Source organism: Cajanus cajan, chromosome 4 (genome assembly GCF_000230855.2).
Source record: "Cajanus cajan strain Asha chromosome 4, NIPB_CcT2T_4, whole genome shotgun sequence".
Classification (NCBI taxonomy): Eukaryota; Viridiplantae; Streptophyta; class Magnoliopsida; order Fabales; family Fabaceae; genus Cajanus; species Cajanus cajan.
Genome location: NC_138520.1, coordinates 11,570,437 through 11,583,422, shown reverse-complemented (window position 1 = coordinate 11,583,422; position 12,986 = coordinate 11,570,437). Strand labels below are relative to the sequence as shown.

Genomic DNA, 12,986 nt, shown 5'->3' with positions numbered 1-12,986 from the left:
TTTTAATATGTGCAATATATAAATTAAATATTTATTATATATAACTAAAATTTATAATAAATTATATATGTGAATGAACATTATATTTAAATATATAAATTATATTTAAAATTTATATAAATAGATGTTTTTAAATATAAATTATATTTTAAATTTATGATAAATAAATTATATTATAGTATAATATTATTTTATTTATTGATAATTTATTTTAAAATATTAAAATTTAATTTATAAATAATTATGATAAATAAATACTAAATTAGATAAGAAGTTAAAAAGTCTCTAAAAACTCTTCTTATCAAAGAAAAATATTAAAAAAATCTCTTACACAACATAAAGATTTGTATTTAATATATAGAGTTGATTCATAAAATAAAGATAAAATAATGATAAAAACTAGTGGACGTAAAATAGGAATAATAATTCTTTAAAAAAACACTAGTTATTTATAAAATATTTTTAATATTATTTTTTATATAATTTAATAGAATAATAATTTTAAAGAAATACTAGTTATTTATAAAGTATTTATAATATTATTTTAATAATTTACAACTATATATTAATTAGAGATCATTGAACTATTCTTTAAAATTATTTTCAATTTTTAATCTCTAAATTCCGTTAATACTAGAATTTTGTCTCTAGACTATTCCAATTAGAGACCAATTTTTTTGGTACCTAATAAATTAATAGTGACTAAAAGTTAGTCTTTAATATTTCTATTTGAGACTGATAAACTGATCTCTAATGTGTGCAATTAGACATTAAAAGCATGCTATACAAAGCAAGTTAACAATGCTCAAAAATTAGTCTCTTGTTGCAAGAAGTTAGAATCTAAAAACTTTGTCTCTAATTTTATTGCATCTTGAGACTAAAATATGTGTCTTAAGTTTGCAAATGGTTACCGAAAACTATGCCTCTAATAGCATTTTAGTCATAGACTGAAAAACTTGTATCCAAATAAATAAATATTTTTTTAGTTCATTAGCCACCGATAATGTAGCCTTTAATTAGATTCGTATTTTTCAATGACTATACAGACAAAATTAGGAACAAAAATATTCAATCTCTAAAGGAGTTTTAAAATTAGATACTATAGTGTTCTAATAAATGTAAACCCTATACCAGTCTTTATTTTATGAATTTTTTATAGTGACATGTCGCATACTCGTGACATATCTCACTCTAGTGAAAAATATATATTTCTTGATAAACTTTCAATGTCAAGTGTTATCCACACGACATAGAAAGTAGTGTGATGACATATTTGTACATATGTTAAAATATTATATGAAAGGTGTTAATTTACTTTTCATAAAAATTTCTTTTTATGGTAGATAAGTCAATAATCATCATAGAATAATGTGTTAATTAGTCTTTTATTCCTATAACGTCCTATTTTTTAATAATATTATTATTAAAGTGTTATTTTCTACGTTGAGAATTATTATTCTTATTTTTATACATGGAAAATTATTTATTATATTTATTTATTTAGTTTAATGAGAGAAGGGAAAATGGGGCAGGTTGACCTGGTTCAGTGAATTTATGAGAAAGGATTAGGCAGAGTAGAAATCTGTCTCATTTTGGCATTCTGGAAGAATTAAGAGAGAGAGAAGGAGGAGAAGGAAGGAACTCTAAGGAGAAGTATTCAAATCATCCCAAAACTGCATCAATTGTTTTAGATCAACATAATAAGGTACGAGGGAAAATGAGTATTTCATATGTGGGATTATAAGAGAGAATGGGCAGTGGGAGAAATCCCTAAAGTTGAAATTGACAATTTAATTAGGTTCTATATTAACTTGTGAACATGTTTATTATATGAAATGGTAAAATTGAAGATTTGACAGTTAATTGAATTCACTGGAATGTCTCGATGGGTTAGGTTCTTAAATAATTAGGATCTTGTTAATCAATATGTGAATCCATGAATTGATGTTACATAATGTGTTTTTGTGTAAAAATAAATGTTTCTAACCAATTGGATTGAAAAAGGATGCATCCATGTTTGATTATGATCTCTTGGGGATGTTCTGTTCGTACTGCATTTTCTGGAAAATGCGTTAGTGTCAGGCTTACATTCATATTGATGAATACGAAGCCCAGATAGAATCACGTCGGGCATGATAATGTGGTGGTGCTTTTGTGGCTCCTTAGTGCCGGGTGTGAATTCCTGGTGCCGGGTAGGAGAGAGACCTAGTTCTCTTTGTGGCTTCTTAGCGTCGGGCAAAATTATAATTTCTCCAGGTGTAAAACTATATATGTACCCTCTATATTGGCTTAAAGTCGGGCACAACTTGGTGAAGCCCGACACAATTTATATATGTGCTATGTGTATTGATGTGTTTGATGATGATTGTGAGTTGTGTGGTGTTCATAGATGGCTATGGTACGATTAAGTATGGATGGTGTGTGTTTGGATGAATTGATGTACGAGTGTGGCTGAATGTGGCTTATTATTATCAATTGTGCGCATTGGCATTGATAGAAAGGATGAAAGTATGAGGTGACATGGCATGAGCATTGGTGTACGTTGCATACACATTTACCCTAGCCATAAGTATAGTGATTCAAAGGGGATGTATCCTTATACACTAGTCATAAGTGGTGATTAACAGTGTAACACCAGTCATAAGTGATGTAAACAGTGTGGGATGCAATATTTATACACTAACCATAACTGGTGATTAACTTTGTGACACCAATCATAAGTGGTGTAAATAGTGTGGCCATGTGTGGCGGTACCTGAGGAGATCGATTGACAAAGTTTGTCCATTGTGTGCCATTTTAAGTTGATGCTTCTTAGAAGATTGCATTGCATATGCATTGACATGAACATGAGCATTACGCATGAGTTGTATGATGATACTAGTTGATGGATATGTGAAATGATAATATTATTGTGATTGGTTTCTACTATGAATTTCATAAGGGTTGGTTCTATGTTTGAGTTGAGTTCTTTCCTTGTATCGTACATGTGAATGTTTCTTTTTCTCACCCGTGTACTTTATGTTTGTTTTAAGTAATTGTGTACGTAATGGGGTCTGAGAGTTGAAGTGATGGGTTTGCTCTGATAATATGACATCGGGGCAATGGGATTAGTGTAGGAATTTATAATTCATTTTCATTTAATTTTTCCTTCTTGTTTAGATACAATTGCAAATCTTATGTTTCATAATTTTGTTTTAATTTGATTGGAGGTTTAGCGGCAGATTATATGTGAACCTATTTTACCTGCAAGTTTTTAATTGAATTTCGTCCTCATTTAATTACATTATTTGTCTGGGTAGAATTGGTGTCACAATTCCAATCATTCTATGACGAGTGTTGACTTATCCATCATAGAAAGTTGACATTCTATGACGGATAAATCGTCACCCACCATAAAATGTTTTGTTATTAGGACACAAGAGGGCATGGACCCATTCGTATTCTCACTATTTACTCTTCTTCTTTCTCTCTGATGAACTTGTACACGTTCTTACTATTTATTGTTCTAACGTTTCCTTCAATTGACACTTTTGATGGTTCTAGTGACCACCATGACTAAGACGAACACTCTTATTCGCGTCCAATAGCCAACACGAGCAAAAATGTTGAACCATTGTCTTGCTCTCAAGTTTGTTCTTGTGCTTTGGTACTCAAGCCTTGTGATACAATGTGTTGAATTTTGAGATTGAATATAATTAATATATAATCATTGTATTGAATTTTGAATTGTTCGTTTGGACAGTATGGAAAGATATACATTTTTATAGTTGATTAATATATATATATATATATACACTACCAAAAAATATGTATTTAACTGGGTTTTTTAATGAGGGTTATGCTAACCCTCGGGAACATAAGTAATTAACTGGGGTTTCAATAACCCTTGTTAAGTATTATTAAGTTACAGGGGTTAAAATTTAAAACCGTTGGTATATTTTAATAATATATTGTTTTTTTAATTTTTTTATTTTTGTAATGATAAATTTTTTTTTTCATTTCCCTCTCACTTATCTTTTGGTTTCCCTCTCTCACGAAAACGTAAGGCTTTGTAACTAAGAACACTCCTTCATCAGAAAAATGCAAATGACCTAGCCTCCCTCGACGCTCTCCAACTGCCTGTGATTTCTATAGCACCGAACAAGGTATGTTTTCCGCTCATCTTTTATCATTTGAAGACCGTAAGGCTTTGTAACTAAGAACACTCCTTCATCAGAAAAATGCAAATGACCTAGCCTCCCTCTCCGACGCTCTTCGACGTTCTCCGACTGCCTGCGATTTCTATAGCACCGAACAAGGTATGTTTTCCACTCACACTCTTGAGATTTAATATTGGAAAAATTCCCTGATCGTTGTTCATTTGGGGTTTTTTCGGATTATTTTCACTTTCAGTTTCATAATCTTTTGTTGCTCCATTTTGACCTAGCTGGTGAACGATCCTAATTCACGGTACAACAAACGAGAGTACCTTTGTTTGCTTTGCTGGAGATGCAACATAGAAGGTAATAGTTGGTGCCCTTTGTTGCTCCATTTTTACGTACATCATTCTTTTTTAGACATACTCAAATATTTTAATGTCATTAAAATGCGAAAACAAAAAGAATCTATATTTTTAGCTAAGAGATTCTTTACCAATATGGTTTCAAACTTAGTGTGTGAAGTTGGGTGGCAATAATATATGTATCTTTTTTTTTTTACTAATTTTATAAAAAGAAACCAAAGTCTCCAAGTTTTAATTTATATTTTAGCCCTGTTATACTTGTTTGGTATTCAAACAGGGGAGCACATTCATGTACAAGGAAGAAACAGGGGGATGTGACAATACTGTTAATTGCCAAACTTTGTGAGAGTGGAATGTGAAAGTGTTTTGCATTATTAGTGCAGCAGGTATTACTTCATCAGCAAACCCTATGCTTTAGTTTTTACTTTTTTGAGTATGATATATGTGTTGCTTAGATGTTGTTCTTTTCAGCGTTCTCGATTTGTTGGTTAGTTATATGTATACGTTGGTTTGTAAGGGTAATCCTCAATTTAGAAACCGGTTTTGAGTTATGCTCAAACTCGCTTTCTTAAGAGTTTGATATATAATTGTGGGTAGTGACAATACAAACAACAAAAGGCCTTATCACACTAGATGGGGTAGGCCACATGGATCACACGATGTTGATCCATTTGGATCGGTTAAACACGTATTGTGTGCATAGAAACAGAGTTCACACATTTCATCAGGGAACTGCAAGCCAATTCGCTAGTATCAGTTTGTAGTACCTTTGTGCACCGGGTTGCTGAAATTGGACAGTGAGTTTTGAACCTGTGTTTCTCAGGAGATGGTTTTGCACTTGTTGTTCGAAACTCAGAAATTGGTGAACCTATCAGCATTCACAAACGTGAGAAAGAGAAGGAACCGAAAAAAACTCAGAACCCCAAAACCTTTCAACAGTAGTGAGAGAGAGAGTGGGAGATAAAAAAATACAGTAGAGTCCCCAATCTCAAGGCACAACTTTAAGCTTTTATTAAAATTATGAGTTAATTATTCATTTATCTTGCCTTGGAAGTTAGCAAATTATTCATTTATAAAACGTGTTAAACAATTCTCTCCATTATTGATAGGTCAATATAAATTGAAGAAATATATACTTTTTTTTTGTGTTCACCATTTTTCTCATTAAAACTTAAATGAGCAATTGAAATCTAAGGGGTCTAGCTTGGTTGGTTGAGCAAAGTGTGTGAGCTGTTGTAAACACTTTTGATACAGTGTTTGTTACCAATATTGTTAAGCTTGTCATTTTCAATTCTGTTTTCACTAAAACATGGTGATGCTGCATATTGTCCTCTCAGAATATTTTCTCTTGGCTCCTAGCTACTAAACTAGTCTAAATTCTCCAACACAATTCTAAATTTTAAGCATTAGATCATGTGATCCAACTGTCAAAAAGGGAAATATGCCTTTTAACTAATCGTGGGTCCTCCAATTACTCATAGAAAGCATTTGATTGGTAGGTGAAATTGAAAAAAAAAATTTAAGGATAGGTAAAAAAAGAAAGCAATTAAAAAAGTTAAAGAAAAGTAGTAAACTCGGAAAGAAAAATGAATGGAAAGATAATTGATTTGAAAGAGATAATATGTTTAATTGATTAGCCTTGACCAGGACGTTCTTTGAGGTTGCAACAACAGCTACATCAGCAGCTTGGTTACTTGTGGCATCATCGCATGATTGAGCTGGAGAAGCACCAACTAGCTAGTTCACGCCCTTGCTGTCCAGCATTGGAATTAGAAGTCCCTTTAAACAGTGCATGTGCAGTATGAGCTGTTCCATTCAGTGGAGACAGTCCAGCTCCTGCTGCACCAACATGCTGTGCATGCACATCATCCAAGCCTCCTACTGTACCAAACTGCGCCAGTTTAGTGGCTGAATCAGTAGCTGCTTCACCAGCCAGCTGCCTTTTCTTTTGACGGAACATAGCTGGATCACCATGCTGGTTAACTTTGGATTTATCCGTTACATGATCAGTCCCTTCCTCCACACTTCACACAAGTAGGTTTCCTTACTAATTATTAATATTTTAAAAACTTCCATTTAAATACAACACCTTAATATTTTATTTATAATATTTATTGGTTGTTAGGAACCTTAAAGAAGCCTAACACATTGAAAAAAAAATAACTCAACACCTTTGTTGCATGCACATCATCCACAACCTAGTATTGAACCTCCACCCCCACTTGTACATCAATGTAGAACATTACCTTCCCCGACATGTCAACCTCGTAAGATATCTCACGTCACATTTTAATTTAGTTTTCAATATTCAGTTACATTAATTGCATGTGATATGATTCTTAACTTTTATTATTCTCATGGCTTTACAGGAACCTTAAAGTTGAGGTTATTTTCCACCAACAAAACTAACTCTGCACCTCAACTAAATCTGCCACCTCCACCTGAATCTCAATTTGATTCTCATCCTACACATCCACCTCAATCTCATAGTCAACCGACACATGCTTCTAAGCCTGATTCTCAACCTTCACTTGCATCACCATTTGGTTCTCAGCCTATACTTAGTAATGAACCAGAGTCTGACTTTGATAGTGAAGTGGAAGCAAATGAAAACATTGAAATTCAAAAATCGCAACCTATAGCTCGTAAGAGAGCCTAGACAGTTGATGTGATTGGTAAGCATTTTACAAGATTATTGTATGACCTAGTTTAGCAACATTTATTCAATCAATTGGGTCAATAAATAAAAATATACCATTAAATTAATTTTTTTTAACATATTTGATAATTTGTTAGATGACCAAGGCACAAAGAACACAAAGTCACTTACGGTGAATGATGTTTGGTCGTTGCCTTCTAATGAAAGGGTTGTTGTAGAATGGAATGATGAAGACCAAGCAATTGCAGATAGTGGAGCATTGTTAAATAGGTTCTTAGGTCACCTTGCAAGAGACTCTGATGTATTCCCTATCAGTTATACTAGTTGGAAGAAGATTCCTAAAGACTACAAGCAAAATGTACTTAAGGACATCATTCAAGTAAGTGGTTATGCATTTTACTTACATTATATATTCAATTGTGCTACAAATTGTCTCTAACTTTGATCGTCGCATACTTTGAAGGCTAAGTTTGAAGTTGAGCATGATCTTCACGTGGCTTATATCTTCAAATCACTTAACATAAAATAGAGAGAGCATCGTTAAGAATTGTGGCAACAAAGGGATGATGGAACTCATAATAGAGATCAATTGATTGCAATGGTCCCAGAAGGATTAAATAAAGATCAATGGGCATCTTTTGTAGACTATCGTTTAGATTCAAAAACTAAGGTAAAATTAAATTTTAATTTATGTTTGATTTTTACTTGTATTTACAAATTGTTTTTATGTCAAATATTAGGAAAAAGCCCAAAAAAATAAAGAGAATAGAAAAAAGCAAACAATTCCCCACACAGGTGGTTCCATGAGCATTGCACGCAAGAAGCAAAAGATGGTAAGCATATGCTTCTTAATTTTTAATAATGAAATAATACTTTCTCTTTTTTAAATATAATTCTTGTTTTTTTTTGGATTTTGTAGGAATTAGAGTGTGGCCGCAAAGTTAGTAGGGGAGAAATATGGATAGCAACACATAAACATGCTAATGGGGAATTCGTGAATGATGAAGCCAAAGAAATTGGAGTAAGTTCAACTATATTAATGCTAAAAATGCTCAATATTTTTTGAGGTTAACTTAACATGTTTCTTTGTGTTTTATGTAGGAAAAAATTGAATCATATGAATTGAGTGGAAGCATTTCAAAAGACATATCAAGTCAAGATTCCTTAGCTCAAACTTTAGGAAGTCAAGAACATTGTGGACGTGTTCGAGGATTAGGATTAGGACCTTGCCCATCCCGTGTGTTTGGACACACTGTACGCTCATATAGTGGGATATCCTCATTTTCTCCTTCTTGTAGAGAGTTACAAAATGAGGTTAGTAGTATGCTACAATTTCCTTTAGAATTTCAATGTTAGGTTTTAACTCCTTTAAATTGTTGTTTTAGCTTCTTTGGATCTCAAAAAATTAGAATATTGAATGGTACCTACTTGCATAAATCATTTATCATTAACTAATTAGATGTTATTCATTAAAATAAAGATTAGTTTTATGTCCCATTCTATAATTCTTGCTTTCTAATTTCATATTTGTCTTTCTTCTTGAAATAATATCTAGATAAACATCATTGATTGTGTTGTGCTCCTTGATAATCACCTAATTTATTGTTCCCAAGTTGTGCTTTAGCTTCTTTTGATTCCTAAAAAGGTAATATTTGTATAATAAGAATTTTTCATTGTAGATCTAATTTGAAGTCAATTTTAACAAAGTTTGTAATATTTTAGGTATACTTTGGTGATCTTGTTGGAATTTATGAGACTTTTTTTCATGTTGTCAACTATCTGTATAATTAAAACATTATTGTGGTTTAAAGTTTTGAAGAAAACAAATAAAATGTCACGTTTAATATTGGTATGATTTTCATTTCTACTTATGTTTTTATTTGTGTTGATTTTTCTTTTGAAACAGGTTATTGAATTGAAATCACAAATGGCTGAACAAAATCAGAAAATAGAGGAACAAAATAAAAGATTTGAGACAATGATGAATTTTTTTGCACAGAATTATCAAGGCAAAGGCTTCCTGACTTGCCTGTATTTCAATCTTCACCGGTAATATTTTAAATTTGAATTAATTTTATAAATATTTTAAAATATACTTTATATTTCTAACTAAGTTTTATATTTAATTATAGGTATCTGACCAAGGAAGTGCACAACCAATTAATGTCCCTAATCATTCTCCAACAAATTCTCAAGATAGAAAATAGGGATATATTTGTTAGGGAAAGATGTTGACCTTTTTGTTTTAGGAAAATCAATATTTTGTTGGATATGTTTTTATTACTTCTTAAAAAGTCATTTTGAATGTTACTAAACTATGGATGTTGCTTGTTAGGAATTTTTTTGGATGACTTGTTTATGTACATTTGCTTATTAATATATTAAATTTGTGGATTGTTTGTTCATTTTATTTTTTAATATTTATATAACTTGTGCATTTCAAAATTTATATATAGATTGAAATATTATACATGGTTAAAAACCATTTATAAGCTACAGGGATTTAAAAATTACAAATACAAACAAGATATTAAAAATATAGTGTGGCATTAACGAGGGTTCACAACCCCTGATAAATTATGGAATTATATAAACAGCAGGTTATGTGCCAACATTAACGGGGGTTTAAAGCCCGTAGTAAATTAACAGTCAAAATTGATGATGGTGTTAACGGGGGTTTACAACCCCTGGTAGACTATGTCGTTAACGAGGGTTTCAAAACCGCGGGTATTCTATGCATTTCCGGGGGTTGTTAAAAACCGCTGGTAAATCGCTTGCCACGGATGCTTTCCCGGCGAAAATCACAACTGCAGGAAATGCATTTTCCGGAGGTTTTAACCGCGGGTAATGCCAAAAATAACCCACGTTAACTCTATTTTTTCTTGTAGTGATATATATATAGAAAGAGAGAGAGAGAGAGATAGAGAGAGAGAGAGAGAGAGAGAGGTTAAGTCTCATTTTAAATTTGATAAGATTTCAATTGACTATATTTCTTGTTGTTCTCAGGGTACATGCTTAATTGTGGTGAAATTGATGTCATCAATTTCATTTTGTGTACTTAGAGACCAATGCAAAATACTATCAAAACTTTGTCAAATTTAATTTATAAGACTTTACCTTTAGGTATTAATCAAGTATAAATAATTATCTTTCTGGATGAAATGTTTACGCATAAGTGTTGAATATGAGAATGGAGTGGAAAAGTTTCTTTAGTTTGCACAAAGGAATATTATAGATAGTAATGGAAGGTTATACTGTCCTTGTGTAAATTGTTTCAATTTGCAAAGTCAACCAATAGACATTATACATGTTTTGTATGATGGGTTTCTAAAAAACTACATAGTATAAACATGGTGTGGTGAATTATTAGACATGCCATGCATAGAAGCTCATCAAACACAAAAGAACAAGTCTATTTAAAGATCGATGATCGATTAGAGAACATGATTTGTGATGTTGGGCCTGATTCTTTCAAACACACACATTTGCATGATAGTTTGTGCACTAATGCTAAGAAACCATTGTATCCAGATTGTGCTAGTTTTTCACGATTGTCTATCATGTTAATATTGATCAATCTTAAAATAAAAAAGGATAGATTGATAAAAATTTCACATAATTACTTGAGTTGTTGAGTAACATGCTTCCCGAAGGTAACACGTTGCCAACACATACTTATAATGCAAAAAAAGATAATGTCTGATGGGTATGGAGTGTAAAAAAAAATTCATTCATGTCCCAACAATTGCACTTTGTACAAAAAATAGTTTGATAGCTTACATGAGTGTCTACAGTGTGGGGTATCACGATACGATACAAACTAAAGGAAAGTGACTCTAAAAGTGGGGTGAGCAAAGGTCCTTCTACGAAGATATTATGGTATCTTCCTATTTTTCCAAGGTTGAAGCATTTATTTGCTAATGTCCATGATACCAAAAACATTAGGTGACATGCAAATGGATGAAAGAAAAATGGACAACTGAAGCATCTAATTAATTCTTTGCAATGAAAAAAAACAGATTAGATGTTTCCATATTTCGGCAATGATCCAAAAAACCTTAGGCTTGAATTTGCTACAAATGGGATAAATCCATATGGAAACCTAAATAATAAACATAGTTCATGGCCTATATTGATAGTGATTCACAATTTACCTCCATGGTTGTGCATGAAGATTAAATATATGATGTTATTTATGATAATTTTAGGTCCAAGACAACCAGGAAATGATGAGATAAATCCAAAAAACCTTAGGCTTAGACTTGCTACAAATGGGATGAATTCATATGGTAACCTAAGCAGTAAACATGGTTCATGGCCTATATTGGTAGTTATTTACAACTTACCTTCATGGTTGTGCATGAAGTGTAAATATGTGATGGTATGTATGATGATTTTGAGTACAAGACAACTAGAAAATGATAGTCGTGTTTATCTAAGACCCTTGGTTGAGAATTTGAGGATGTTGTGGGAGGAAGCAGTTGATGTGTTTGATGGTTTTTTTGGCAAAACTTTTAAGCTGTGTGTCATGTTGTTTTGCACAATCAATGACTTTCCTACTTATGACAACTTAAATGATTACAATGTTAAGGTACACAAAGCTTGCCCTATATGTGAAAATGGCACATGTCACCATCAATTGTATTATAAAAGAAAACTAGTTTACCTAAGACATCAAAGATTTCTTAGTTGTAATCATCATTGACACGGATTAAAGAAAGCATTTAATGGTCTTTAGAAAAATGAAGTAGCTCCAACACCCTCAACTGGTAACCAAGTTTATGAATGGGTGAAGAATTTAATTGTGGTGATTGGGAAGAATGAAAAACAACCAATTGATAAATACATATGGAAGAAAATGTTGTTACTTTTTTATCTACCATATTGGAAGATACTTGATGTCAAACATTGTATAGATGTTAGACATTGTATATATTTCATACCTGGGGGAAAATGTTTGTGATAATGTTATTGAAGCACTTCTAAAAATTCATGGGAAGACAAAGGATGGTGTAAATGCTCATTTAGATATAGTTGACATAGGTATAAGAGAACAATTAGCTTAGCAAATTCATGGTAAGCAGACATTTTTGCCCCCTGTAGACACCTAATTTCGTTCGGGGGCATACAAACAACAAGATAAGACATCAGAGGGCCCAAAAGTCCTAATCAACTATTTTTAGTGACCTGGAACGGGCCGTTCCAAAATCAGAACGGGTCGTTCCCAAGTCCGGAATGGGCCGTTCTTGAATTGAAACGGGCCTTTCCGAGACTCCTAAAAGGCCTAACAATTGTAGGTTGGAACGGGCCGTTCCAGACCAGAACGGGATGTTCCAAACCAATCAAAGGGCCTAAAAACTTGGTCTGAAATGGGCCATTCCTAAACTAGAACGGGCCGTTCCAAAAGGTTAAAAGACCTAACAAACCTAGTTTGGAACGGGCCATTCTAGGAAGGGAGTTTAGTGTTAATTTGTACCCGGAACGGGCCATTCTCATTTCAGAACGGACCGTTCTGGTTTCCTGAATGGACCGTTCTGATTTCAAAATGGGTCATTCTAGGGTGCAAAATTAAGACATAACGTTCGGATCCAGAACGGGCCGTTCTGAATTCAGAACGGGCCATTCCGGCCCACATATGATGCCTATAGATAGAAATCTCGGGTACAGTTCTCAAAGATCTCAAATTTCGTCCAAAACTCTTTAGAGCTCGAAATTTCTCTCTCTCTCTCTTATTGTATTTCTTGAGTTTTGTGAGGCTTATTGTAGTGTGAAAGGTTGCCACAAAGCACCTAAAATCTCCATATTTGAAGATTCAATAGAGCTCAT

The 12,986-nt window shown here is 32.6% G+C and overlaps 1 protein-coding gene across 5 annotated transcripts; it reads left to right on the top strand.

Annotated features, from left to right (window-relative positions):
* The first annotated feature begins 1,553 nt into the window (after window positions 1–1,553).
* Window positions 1,554–11,941, top strand: LOC145956701 (uncharacterized). 5 transcript variants are annotated; one of them, XM_083072231.1, is made up of 11 exons: window positions 1,554–1,705; window positions 4,047–4,298; window positions 4,427–4,502; window positions 4,779–4,887; window positions 6,149–7,176; window positions 7,298–7,539; window positions 7,624–7,993; window positions 8,080–8,181; window positions 8,262–8,474; window positions 9,067–9,209; window positions 9,293–11,941. In XM_083072231.1, the coding sequence occupies exons 7-11, from the start codon at window positions 7,964–7,966 to the stop codon at window positions 9,393–9,395; spliced, it is 591 nt and encodes a 196-aa protein (XP_082928357.1). In that variant the 5' UTR covers window positions 1,554–1,705; window positions 4,047–4,298; window positions 4,427–4,502; window positions 4,779–4,887; window positions 6,149–7,176; window positions 7,298–7,539; window positions 7,624–7,963; the 3' UTR covers window positions 9,396–11,941. The 5 variants fall into 5 exon arrangements, with proteins under 5 accessions (XP_082928357.1, XP_082928358.1, XP_082928356.1 ...); XM_083072232.1 differs by having other exon boundaries at window positions 4,047–4,502; XM_083072230.1 differs by having other exon boundaries at window positions 4,047–4,887; window positions 7,298–7,993.
* Window positions 11,942–12,986: the final 1,045 nt, after the last annotated feature.

What these genes read in the sequence shown, in the direction of transcription:
- LOC145956701 (XM_083072231.1), top strand. Translation starts at nt 7,964, where the DNA reads ATGAGCATTGCACGCAAGAAGCAAAAGATG. An exon ending in GTAGAGAGTTACAAAATGAG is followed by an intron (nt 8,475 to 9,066) that starts GTTAGTAGTATG and finishes CTTTTGAAACAG; the next exon opens with GTTATTGAATTGAAATCACA. An exon ending in CTGTATTTCAATCTTCACCG is followed by an intron (nt 9,210 to 9,292) that starts GTAATATTTTAA and finishes ATTTAATTATAG; the next exon opens with GTATCTGACCAAGGAAGTGC.